Here is a 13,325-nt window from a genome sequence, read left to right as displayed (position 1 = left end):
GACCTCCCCTACCCAGCCCTCCACCACCACCAAAAAAAATCAGGTTATTTAGGAAAACTTTCAAATTAAAGGAAATTCCTATTACAATGAAATCAGATTTTTTTTTTTCATTTTCATAGTTGGATTCCATTTCTCCCCTAGGAAAGTTACCTGTCTGGATGTGTCTCCTTAGCTACTAAGCTATTACTTGGTCCCAAGAGTTCGTTCCAGTAAGAGATGGCTTTATGTCTAGCTAATATCATGGCAACAAGTGGTCCAGAACTCATGTAAGCTGTTAAATTGGGGAAAAACATTTTCCCATACTGTTCCACATAAAAGTTACTACAGTGCTCAGGGCTGAGATGCAGTTTTCTTCTCTAAAAGAGAAACAAAATCAACAAAAGCATTATTGACAGTTCAATAATACCTCATTAAGTCATTAATAACTTGAAATTAGTACCAATCTGACCACAAATTTGAGATTTATTTTTGTATTATGAACAAAGGTCAAGATAAGAAAGTTAAATGTAGGCTGTAAATAAGAATTATTTAACCTACTTAAGAAAAACTATTCCTGTTGGGCAGCCTCTTTCAACATATGGTATGTTAATGACAAATTCATCATACCTCCTTCTTAAAGTAAAAACACACCAATCATCAATATTCTGTTAATACATACTTTGTATAAAGTAACAAAATTGGACTTTAGAATATTCCAAATTCATCTTTCCCTATTTGTGATATTTTCGTATTCATTGTGAAATTTTCCTACATATTTTAGGGAGCTGGTCTCATTATGGTATTTAGAAATAGTACGCAGTATAATGATGCAGTAAACAAGTTTTTCACTTGAACATGAAAGTTGTATATTCTTTATTCTGGTTCTGCCATAAATATGTTGATTCACTATGATCTTAAGAATAGTTAGTTAGCATTAACTTTGTTAATTTGAAAGAATATGAAATGTTTGTGACAAATGTTAATTTTGTTCACAAATGAGAAACTATATGAATGAATTATTAAATTTTAAAAACCATAGAAGCTGAGTCAGTCATTCTTCCAATTAGAAAGCATCACATTTTCCCTAAGAGCAACTATTTGAGTACATCTTATTTATTTATTTTTGGCTGCATTGGGTCTTCGTTGCTGCGTGTGGGCTTTTCTCTAGTTGTGGCAAGAAGGGGCTACTCTTCGTCGCCACGCACAGGCTTCTCACTGTGGTGGCTTCTCTTGTTGAGGAGCACAGGCTCTAGGCACATGGGCTTCAGGAGTTGTGGCATGTGGGCTCAGTAGTTGTGGCTCGCGGGCTATAGAGCGCAGGCTCAGTAGTTGTGGCGCACGGGCTTAGTTGCTCCATGGCATATGGGATCTTCCCGGACCAGGGCTCGAACCCGTGTCCCCTGCATTGGCAGGTGGATTCTTAACCACTGCGCCACCAGGGAGGTCCCTTGAGTACATTTTTTAAAAAATCACTCCATTACTACTGTTTACCAATCCATTAAAGGTAGATCATGAGGGAAAGGGCTCAAAATATAATAGAGGGATTCAAAGTAGACATCAAGGAAAACTTCTCACTGGAGTAAGGATGATGAGACATGGAGATAAATTACTAGGTGAAGGCTAAAAATCTCCAAGATTAAGGCAGATATCCATCTTTCTAAAATGGGTTAGAGGGCTTCCCTGGTGGCACAGTGGTTAAGAATCTGCCTGCCGATGCAGGAGACATGGGTTTGAGCCCTGGTCTGGGAAGATCCCACATGCCGCAGAGCAACTAAGCCTGTGTGCCACAACTACTGAGCCTGCGCTCTACAGCCCAGGAGCCACAGCTACTGAGCCTGTGCTCTAGAGTCCATGAGCCACAACTACTGAGCCTGTGTGCCACAACTACTGAAGCCCACACACCTAGAGCCCATGCTCCGCAACAAGAGAAGCCACCGCAATAAGAAGCCCGCGTACTGCAACAAAGAGTAGCCCCTGCTCGTTGCAACTAAAGAATAGCCCAAGCGCAGCAATGAAGACCCAATGCAGCCAAAAATAAATAAATAAATATATTTAACTAAATAAGTAAATAAAATAAAATGGGTTAGATTTTCCTGAGAGTACAGTGTGAATTTTACCAAGTGACCTACCTCTTAAAGTCCCTTCCAAAACTATCATGTGTCTTCAAGTTTCAGAAACTTGATAAAATTGCTTGGTTTGTAGAGAGGGATCTAAACTGCCCAGAGCAAGAATCTTGTAGAGATGCTTACTAGGTAGGTCAGCAATGCTATAAACAGGCTCTTCTGGACAAACATAACATTCTCACTAGTCAAGGATCAGTTACAGTACTGTAAAAAAAAAAGGTGCTGACATCTATTCTCATATTAAAATTCATATAGTCAAGAAATAGAAGAAATTTGAGAAGTTATAACAGTACCTGATTTAGTATAATCCTTGATTCTATTATTTAAAATTAAGATATGCCAGTATTTGTGATTCTTATGCATATTGATTTGAGTGCTTTTTTTGCTGCATTGTTAAGCCCTTATCGGCCATATACCCCTTAACAAGCAAGGGAAGCTATATTCTGCAGGTATGCTAGCTAATGCAGCGTAATTTTAAAAATTAAGGGCTCATCTTAAACTAAAGTTGACACTGAATCAGTGATTCCATCAGTTGCTTTAAAATTAGATCAGATAAACCTTTTTTGGAATTTAGATTAGTATTTTCACAAAGAGGGAATTCCCTGGCAGTCCAGTGGTTAGGAGTCTGTGCTTTCACTGCCAAGGGCATGGGTTCAATCCCTGGTAGGGGAACTAAGATCCCGCAGCCATGGCCAAAAAATAAATAAATAGAAATAAACAACAACAAAAAATATTTTCACAAAGAGGAGTCATTAGTTTGTAACACAGGAAAGACTGCCACCTACTGAAAGAATACATCATATTTTAGGAGGTTTTTCCTAGATGGAACAAGAAAGCCTCAAGTTCAATGAACTCCCACCTATAATAGAGCCTACTTTTAAAGCATACAATACAAAAGACAAATGATTCCATTGACATGAGACACCTGGAATAGCAAAGTCATAGAGACAGAAAGTCTCTCAGAAAGAATAGTGGTTACCAGGGGTAGGGAGAGGGCTAAACAGGGAGTTAGTGTTTAATGGGTACAGAGTTTCAGTCTGAGATGATGAAAAAGTTCTACAGATGGATAGTGGTGATGGCTGCACAACAGTGTGAAGGTACTTAATGCCCCTGAAATGTACTCTTAAAAATGGTTAAAAGGTAAATTTTATGTTGTGTATATTTTATCACAATTAAAACAAAAAAGAAGCATACAATATAGCAAGGCGTTCTTTGGTTTGAAACTTCTTGCTGACTAGGGCAAGTGTTAAATATTAGCATTTACACTAAGTTTTTTTTTTTAACACTAAGTTTTAATTTATAGTTATCATTAACTCCTTAATTATTAAGTTTTTCACTAATTCTTTTCAAAATATGGCCTGAAAAGACAAATTAGAAACTTTATATTACCTGTATACTTTGTTTTTTTTCTCAAATTAATGAGTAATATACTTACAGGGCTAAAAAATTCAAAGCAATATAAAAAGGCTTATATGAAAAATCTTATTCCCATCCCTGTCCTAACCCAGCCTGTTCTTCCTCACCCTCAACATGCAACCATTTTTTAATGGTTATTTATCTAGTTTCATTTTGCAAATACCGGCAAACATTAATATATATTACTTTTTCTCTTTCTATCATAGAAAGTAGCTACACATTGTTCTGCATCTTGCTTTTTTCCATAACAGGACACAGAGAGGTTTATAATTAGTTGCATAGTATTCAATTTGGTGGATCGCCAGGGTCAATTTAACCAATCTTCTAATGCTGGGTTGTTTTCAATCTTTCGCTTGTAAATAAATAATGCTGCAAAAAATAACCTAGATATAGGTCACTTCATATTAATACATGGGTTATAGGAGAGATTCCCAGAAGAGTACTGCTGGGTTTAATGGTATATGCATCTGTAATACTGATAGATAATTGCCAGGTCCCCTTCCATAGGGGTTATGTCATTTACTTTTATATTCTTGCCAGATGGTATCTCAGTGTCATTTTAATTTGCTTTTTTCCTGCTTAGAGATTGAGCATCTTTTCCTATGTTTCAGAAGCATTTGTTTTTCTTTTTCTGTGACCATCCACATGTACTGCCCATTTTCAACTGAATTTTTATCCTGTTCTAGGAGCTTTTTATATACTAGGGAGATTAGCCTTTGTGATATGAATTACAAATCTTCTTCCCCAGTTTGTCATTTGTGTTTTGACTTTGCTTATTATGTTTATTTGGCCATGTGAAAGTTTTTTACATTTATACTTTTATCAATCTTTTCCTTTACGGTACCTAGACTTTTTTTTAGACTTTTTTTAAAATTATTTTTTTTAAATAAATTTATTTATTTATTTATTTATGTCTGTGTTGGGTCTTCGTTGCTGCACACGGGCTTTCTCTAGTTGCGGCGAGCGGGGGCTACACTTTGTTGCAGTGCATGGGTTTCTCATTGCGGTGGCTTCTCTTGTTGTGGGGCACAGGCTCTAAGCACACGGGCTTCAGTAGTTGCGGCGCGTGGGCTCAGTAGTTGGGGCTCGCGGGCTCTAGAGCGCAGGCTCAGTAGTTGTGTCGCACGGGTTTAGTGGCTCCACGGCACGTGGGATCTTCCCAGACCAGGGCTCAAACCCATGTCCGCTGCATTGGCAGGTGGATTCTTAACCACTGTGCCACCAGGGAAGCCCGAGTTTTCTCCTTTTTTTATTTTTAAAAAGATTCAATAGGCAATATGACACTGTATATTTATTAGAGAATAAAAAACTGAAATTTCAAATAAGGATGGTAGAGAAAAAAGGAAGATTAAAAATATTCCATTCTAAAGATGCAGACATAGAGAATGGACTTGAGGACATGGGGAGGGGAAAGGGTAAGCTGGGACGAAGTGAGAGAGTGGCATGGACATATATACACTACCAAATGTAAAATAGATAGTGGGAAGCAGCCGCATAGCACAGGGAGATCAGCTCGGTGCTTTGTGACCACCTAGAGGGGTGGGATACGGAGGATGGGAGGAAGATGCAAGAGGGAGGAGATATGGGGATATATGTATATGTATAGCTGATTCACTTTGTTATAAAGCAGAAACTAACACACCATTGTAAAGCAATTATACTCCAATAAAGATGTTTAAAAAAATTCCATTCTATTTGATTTTTTTTAATTTGATAATGTTTAACAACACTCTATATTCATTTTCAAAACTACCAACTGCAGAACAAGTATAAGGCTTAAAACATTAAACGTTCGTAAATAACTGAAAAAAAGAAATAAAACCAACCGAAAAAAACACCCAACAGGGCTCCCCTGGTGGCGCAGTGGTTGAGAATCTGCCTGCTAATGCAGGGGACACGGGTTCGAGCCCTGGTCTGGAAAGATCCCACATGCCGCAGAGCAACTAGGCCCATGAGCCACAACTACTGAGCCTGCGCGTCTGGAGCCTGTGCTCCGCAACGAGAGGCCACGATAGTGAGAGGCCCGTGCACCACAATGAAGAGTGGCCCCCACTTGCCACAACTAGAGAAAACCCTCGCACAGAAACTAAGACCCAACACAGCCAAAAATAAAGAAATAAATAAGTTAATTAAAAATAAAAAAAAACACCCAACAGTCAAGAGAAGACCAAGTAAATAGACTGTGGCTCATCTGTACAGAAGAATATTACACAGAAGTTAGGAAGAATGAGATAGATTCAGATGTAATGATCTGGAATGCTATCTGAGGGACTTTGTAAAGGGGGTCAAGGGAAGGGGACTGTCCTACTTTATGGGGGAAAAATGTTTGTAAATGCATAAAAAAAAATCCTGGAAGAACAGGAAAGTGTTAAGTGGTTGCCTCTCTCTGGAGTTTAGGACTTGAGCTGGGAGAGGAGAGATGGAAGAAAAAGAAATTTTACTTCTCATTTTATATCCTTTTGAAATGTGAAAAAACTTTTGTAATATTATCACATATAACTCTTACACTTACAAGAATAAACCTAAATTTCATGCTAAATACTAAGGATCTAAATGGGCTGACACATTTACATAAACAGTTTTAAAAGGTAAAATCAAAGGTAATCTTGGACTTTCCTGGTGGCACAGTGGTTAAGAATCCGCCTGCCAAGGCAGGGTTCAAGGGTTCGAGCCCTGGTCGGGGAAGATCCCACATGCCGCGGAGCAACTGGGCCCGTGCGCCACAACTACTGAGCCTGTGCTCTAGAGCCCATAAGCCACAACTACTGAAGCTTGCGCACCCAGAGCCCGTGCTCCGCAGCAAGAGGAGCCACCGCAATGAGAAGCCCACGCACCGCGACGATGAGTAGTCCCTGCTCACTGCAACTAGAGAAAGCCCGTGTGCAGCACCGAAGACCCAACGCAGCCAAAAATAAAAATAATAAATTAATTAATTAAAAAAAAATAAGGTAATCTAAAATAACAGTTTAGGGATATAACCCTATGCCTAAGAGTTTCCAAATATATCTTCTACTTAAGATAAGTGAATTTTAAATTCTATTTTAGTTAAAAGCTAAGGAGGAAAAGCCTAATTCACTAGAGAGAAAAAAAACATGATCATCCGGCCCAGAAGTTACCTGAACAATGGTGAATCCAGATCTGAGAATAATATCTTGTATCTCCTCCTCTTTGTCAACAATATCTGGTTTGATAATGGCCAGAGTCTTTTCTACATAGATCTGAGGGGGGGGCATTGATAGCTCCATTCTGGCTTTTCAGGGTACAATTTAAGAGATTCTTGACTGGTATCAACTGCAATAACAGGCATTCCCCCCACCCCAAATTTAATGTAATTGTGACTAAACAGCATTAACAGGTGCTTGATTTTATTAATTTATAAAGCTGGAAACTGTCATACCTTTTTCAACAAGCAGCGTCTCAATAATAAGATTTCTACTCTGCGTCTAAGTCCTGCCATGGGTTTTCCTAAGCACTTTCACAGAGGTGGAGAGACCAAGCAGCAAGCCGAAAGCCTAGGACCCCGGGGGCCCAGGAGGAGACTAGGTCTGCAACCCTCCGCGCCGCTCAGCGGCCCGCCCCACCCCCCCGGGAAGCTTAGCGTCAGGCCCGGTTGGAAAGCAGAATCCCTGACCCCCTGTGGGCTGAACCCCCAGATTCCTTCTGAATCCGACCCTCATCTGGACACTCACCTCAGCCCGGGCTCCTTGAGAGTCACCACATGTTGTTGCTAGGAGACCGGAAACCCAGCTTAGAGACGGTGGCTGCAGAGGCCCAATTCCAGCAGAGCGCTTCGCAGCCTTTGGCTAGCTCCTCAAGAAAGGGAACCAGCCACAGGCATTTTTATTCCCCTTGCAGATCTTAAAAGCAAAAGACGTTTTCTAACATTTTCCTCATAATTTATCTTACTTCATCCTCCTAGCCATTCGAAGGACACTTCAATTATCTCCACTTTATAAATGATGAGACAAATCATACACACTTTCCCTCGTCCTACCCCAGCCCCTTCCAGACAGTGTATGTAAGAAAACCCATGTCAAATACCTTCCTTATTTCACCAAATAATGCTATCCCCTCTATTCCCAGCTTCTGTAAACATTAAAAGGCAATCTTCGACTTGTGAAATAACATTTATTTAAAGAGCAGTAAAAGAGGTTTAATCTATTTACCTCTAAATTAAGCCTATGGAACAAAGACATGGGCAACATATATGGCATAACCCCAAATCTCAGCTTTCCGTGTTTTCTTTATATTATGTCCACGGGCACCTTTAATTCTTTGGTTGTAAGTTAAGGCATTATTCTTATTGGAAAAGACAACAGAGAAGTGGTAAACAAGTACTGGGATCTTCTCTAGGTCGGAGTCTCAATGAAAGATCCAAATTCCAGAAAAGTTCAGGGTAGCAGCTCCAAGTTAGCAAAACAGGTTTCCCATCTTCCATGGGGTTGGTTAGTTCTTATTCCAGACTATTTAAGTCTCTTCTTTCGTCTAACCAAATACTCAGCACCTACAGGGTCAAGGCAGACAGCAAGCTATGAATCTTTATGGAGGTTTGAAAGCAGTTTTATTTCTTTCTCCGCAGAGATTCGACTACACTTTTTTTCTTTAAAGTAAGAAGCTGCCCAGAAAAGAAACCCTCAAATGTCTTCTTCTGGCTACCATATCTTATCTCTATAGATGGGACAATGTGAACATATATTAATACCAACAGGTACAGCAACCAAAAAATGGACAGTGACTCCAGCCTCTGGTTTGCATGTTTAGCCCTCTGACTTGAGGCTCTGGAAGCAGATGCGCCCATTACTTATCTATCCCCAGGTCTCTTAAGAGCTCTTCACTGCTGCCTGCCTTCCTAGACTATTTTACTTCACTATCTATTAAAGCTGGTCCCACAGAGGCTCAGAGTTTTCCAAACCAGCAGGTACAATGTCAGTCCTTCAGGTCCTTGAATCACCTCTGAACATAAACTCTGGGAACACAAGGTCACTTCAACATCACCCTTATTCTCACAGACTTTCTAAAATCAGATTCCAGAAACTACATTCTTTTTTCCTGAAGCTCTCTACCTACAGTACCTGAATCTGCTCCAAGACTTCTCGTTGCATCTCCACAGCCATATGGTACACCTGATGATCAGAGTCATTGTACATCACAGCATTCTGGAACATCAGCATCAGGTCCCTCTGGAACTGAGCCATGGTGTGAATCCGTCCCTTAGACAGATTCCTTTTCAGGCTAGTTAAGTCCATGGGTCTACAGGTGGCCAAGAGAAACCAGAGGAAATCAAACCTTCATGTGGAACATGTGGTGACCTATCATGCTCTCCTGAAGAACTAACCAGCTCTTAATGAAAACAGTAGTAAAGATAACAATCCCCATCAGATAATAAAATAGCAATAGCAGCTAACATACAACTGCTTACAATAAGCCAAGTGCTATGCTAGGTACTTTCTATATGAACTCACTTGATCCTCTCAATAAACCTATATGGTAGGTACCATTATCACAATTGGCAATGAGGAAACTGAGATCAAAGAAGTTAGGTACTTGCCCAAAGTCACACAGCTTAGTTTCCAATTCAGAAACAGCCTGACTCCAGAGCCCACAGGCCCAGCCATTTCACTTTACAATTGGAAGTATCAAAGTTATAAAGAGCTCCAATGATCAGTTTGTCACAGGGTAGTTACTGACCGATTGTTTACAATGTGTAGTCATATACTAGGTATTTAATCAACTGTTTTTACTGTATAATCAAAAGCTCAGAGTTTTTTTTTCTTCTTTCATGGAGATGAAAAGAGAATCAAGTGAATATTAAGGTAAATATTATATAATGCGACACAGAGAGTGGGTATATAAGAGAAGGCACAGCAGCGTAGAAACAGGACTGAACTGGGAGGTAAGACTCTGGGGTTTAGTTCTAGCTCTGCTATTCACTGTTGATCACAGACAAGTCATGACCACCTCTGAGTCTTAGTTTCCTCATCTACAGAATTAAGGAGTCTGTATCCAAAGGTTCTTTTCTGATCTTTTATATACTACTAACACACACTGGTTTATGACAGCATTTTAGATGAACTATGCTATAAAAATCCAAAATACTGCAATCAATCAGTGTTTATAACATCCATTTGGATTACCATCTTTGCCTTAGCATACCTATAACTGCCTGAATGAATACAGTGTTCCTTTTAAAGTTTTGCTCTGAAATCACAGTGTCAAAAACTACCAAAGGCTAATGTAAGATTATAATAAATGGATCATATTACTTAAAAGTCAATACTAATAAAAAACTCTTCATCCTTTTGTTCCCTATATTCTCAAATGAGGACTGAGCTTACCATAACTTTATAAACTTGTTCAGCTGTAAAATATATCTTGAGCTTAAGTAATGTAAATGAAATAAAGAAATAATCTAACAGATGTGAAATAAAGTATGAAAAGACAGAAATAAAAGCAACCAACCTTTCTTGACCCCTTTTCCACTGACCTTTTCACCACATCCTTGTATCCTGGGGCCTGCCTTTCTGACACAGGCTTCAGAAACGGACTGCTGAACCTGTTAAGGGACAAACCCAGAGAGGATGAAGAAACCCTGGAAAGTCACCCTAAATGAGAAGAGTGGCTGTGAATACCAAGAGTGGCTTGGAGTCCTACCTGTGACTGGCTATCATCTTCCAGACTGGCAGGAGAGTCTTCTTAAATAGCAAGTGATCCTGAACAGGGTCACTATGGCCTAGATCAGAACTACAGGATAAAGCAGAGCAGAAAAGAAACAGTAACTTCACAAATGGTATTCTGTTCCCCCTAGATGCTTGATAAGGTTTCCTCAACACATAGTGCTCCTAGTTAACATCTGAAGGAAATAATACCACAGGAATGAAAACATGCTTTCATAAAGGACCCCAGACTCTATAAATATTCTCTTACTGATCAGTATTATCAAATGAAGTGGTTACATTCTTGTAAAGTGTACTAAAAATAGGCAACTGCCTTTGCCTTTTGGAATCTTGCTAATTTGCCCTTTAGCACCTATGACTCTAAAGAACTGGTCTATAAAAGTAGTCTTTGTTCACTGATGTCTCCCAAGTTCCCGGTACATACTAGGTGCTCAAATAAGTATTTGATAAATGAATCTGGTCCTGTTTTTTATGCAGAAATATGCCACATTAAGAAGTATCTCTCCCATACTTCCAGAGGAAAAAATACTTGGTTTCATATCCCAAGGAATTCTCTTACACTTCATCTGAATGCTATACAATTTAAATATTTTTCCTTTTCACTGTCCTCGTATAGTAATCTTTAAAATACCAAGAAAAATCCATTTCTCCTCATGGTCCTTCCTTCTCTGGGCTAAACTGCCTAATTTATTTAGTTTTTCTTTAGAGATGCAACTGCTCAATGTTTTATTTCATTTTATAATTTTCCCAGTTGGCAAGTTTTCCATTTACCCCAAAGTTAAACATGTTACACTTCACACTTTATTCACGGCATTATTCTCTCTACATAGGCTCTCTTCACACCTAAGGTTTCACACCCTCGTTTTGCTTTATGTACCACATTGTGTGCATCCATTTGAGCACAACTCATACCATATCATTCTCCAATTTGAACAGCTCCACATAACTATTCATTTTCATGATGCACTATCTCACCTGTATCTAAATTACATACCACAAAAATCAATTTTTCCTTAAGCCCAGAACCCTACAAGAACAAGGGACTTAAAGCCCAAAGCAAACCTCTTCCTTTGTCTCTGATCAGTCAGAATAAACAATAGGTCCTTGGTACTGATGCAATTTTGTTCATATAGCCACAAAACAGATATTTATTGTTTCCATTACGTGAAAGGTACTACAATAGGTTTTGTAACTTCATAATCAATCACCTTTGCAATATTTTAAGAAACAATCCCTTGCTTACCTTTATTTCCATCTATTTGGAAATGCATGCCAAGCAACTACAAGTAACAGTGTGGGAGTGGAAAGGATATGCAGACTTAGACTGGTACTCCAAAGGTTCCACTTTACTCCTGAGAGTCAGTACAGACTAAGGAAGAAGCCAGAAAAGAGGGGCCTAGGGAATGTCTATCTTTCAAAGTAGTTTTAAGGTTCCCTAATGATAGCACAAGAACTCAAATGCCTATCTCCCCTTAAGCTATCTAGCCAAGCAGACTCAATTACTAATATCTACTGCTTTCTAATAAAGATTTCATGTTTAAGCTAAATTCTAAGATAAGAGTGTGGTGTTTGCGTTTCAAGATGCTGAAATGTCATGAGATAAAACATCCCAGATTATTAGAGATTTCCCGTTTTGGGGATAGTCATCATATGCCATCTGCTCATACTCACAAACAGAGTTATAGAAAAGCAAAGGAAGCAATTCTTCAACAAGCTAGGTTTTTAGCTGTATTCTATTTGTGTAACAAAAATTTGAAATCTGCTATTTACAAAAATATATATGCATGGTTCAGTTGTATACCTTAAACAAAAGAAGGCTATTTACAAAAATATATATGCATGGTTCAGTTATATATCTTAAACAAAAGAAGGCTAAAATAATTATTGGTTTGCCTTCCCACAGATAATGTGGGTGGATCTGGGATATAGCAAAGAAAAAAAAAACAGTTCACACTATCTTCTCTCAATACTTAGACACAAGACTAGGCCCAGAAGATGAACTATTTGTTACATAACAAAAATAACTTTGTTTTTCTGATTTAAAAAGAAATTCACTTTACTGAAAAAAATTAAGATTCTAAAATGTGCCCTCTGGCTCCATAGTTACTTATGTTAAAAACAATTATATAGGGGCTTCCCTGGTGGCGCAGTGGTTGAGAGTCTGCCTGCCAATGCAGGGGACACGGGTTTGAACCCTGGTCTGGGAAGATCCCACATGCCGCGGAGCGACTAGGCCTGTGAGCCACAACTACTGAGCCTGCGCGTCTGGAGCTTGTGCTCCGCAACAAGAGAGGCCACGATAGTGAGAGGCCCGCGCACCACGATGAAGAGTGGCCCCCGCTTGCCGCAACTAGAGAAAGCCCTCGCACAGAAACGAAGACCCGACACAGCCAAAAATTAAAAATTAAAAAAAAAAAAAAAAATTATATAAACAATTTCCCAAGATGTGTGAAAAAGGAACAAGGGTGATAATAACTTAAAAATAATTTTTAATTTCAAGTTAATAGGAGATGTTTTAGTATTTTTAAAAGTATAGTTTGTATAATATTAGACTTGAGTGACAATCTGACTCAGCAACATTTCCTGAATAAATATAGAGAGGATTACTTATGAAAGAGATTCTTAATGTTGATAAAAGTCTTGTTTTATAAGATGAAAGCATATAGACTTCTATTTATACAGTAAAATTATATTTAATTCTATTTCTAGTGTTTTCGAGCTCTAATTCTCTACTTTTCAATTTACAAAAGTAATCAATGTCCGCGGCAACAAATTCAAATAGGCGTAAACAGAAGTAAAAGTATTAATCCTAACAACATGGGATAAAAGTCTATACTTACAGCTTTGAGGAGGTAGCATGGCTGAAAAGGATATCCACCAGAGGAGTCTCCTGGATGCTGAAGCTTTCATCACACTCACCTGAAGAACGCTGGTCTTCCATCTCTGACACATACCCTTCACTCTGGTCCTCCTCTTTGGATTCTTGCTGAACCTCCCCCTGGGAATGCCAGGAATCAAAGGAATGTTTAGAAAGAGATTTACTACCTTCAAGGTAATTTTTCCTGCATGGGGTAAATGAAGGCTGACCTTAAGGTAAGAATAGGCCAGTTATATAAAGTTATAGAATAAGTTG

The 13,325-nt window shown here is 38.9% G+C and overlaps 1 protein-coding gene across 5 annotated transcripts in view; it reads right to left on the bottom strand.

The window, feature by feature from the left end:
* Positions 1–13,325, bottom strand: part of LOC309657346 (nucleoside diphosphate kinase homolog 5) — a 47,451-nt gene that overhangs the window by 30,773 nt on the left and 3,353 nt on the right. For 3 of the 5 annotated variants that reach the window (XM_082454657.1, XM_082454658.1, XM_082454659.1), the window contains exons 3-8: positions 13,033–13,190; positions 10,170–10,259; positions 10,003–10,071; positions 8,591–8,768; positions 7,208–8,022; positions 219–356 (exon numbers count right to left, since the gene is read on the bottom strand). In XM_082454657.1, the coding sequence (XP_082310783.1) occupies positions 7,972–8,022; positions 8,591–8,768; positions 10,003–10,071; positions 10,170–10,259; positions 13,033–13,190 (546 nt within the window). In that variant the 3' untranslated portion in view covers positions 219–356; positions 7,208–7,971. Of the gene's footprint in view, positions 1–150; positions 357–6,634; positions 6,810–7,207; positions 13,191–13,325 lie in introns of those variants that run through there. The other 2 variants (XM_082454660.1, XM_082454661.1) reach the window with 2 other exon arrangements.

This window comes from Balaenoptera physalus, assembly GCF_965194825.1.
Source record: "Balaenoptera physalus genome assembly, chromosome: 3".
In the NCBI taxonomy this organism is placed as follows: domain Eukaryota; kingdom Metazoa; phylum Chordata; class Mammalia; order Artiodactyla; family Balaenopteridae; genus Balaenoptera; species Balaenoptera physalus.
Note: the sequence above shows the minus strand (reverse complement) of the source record. Positions and strands in the feature narration are given on the sequence as shown.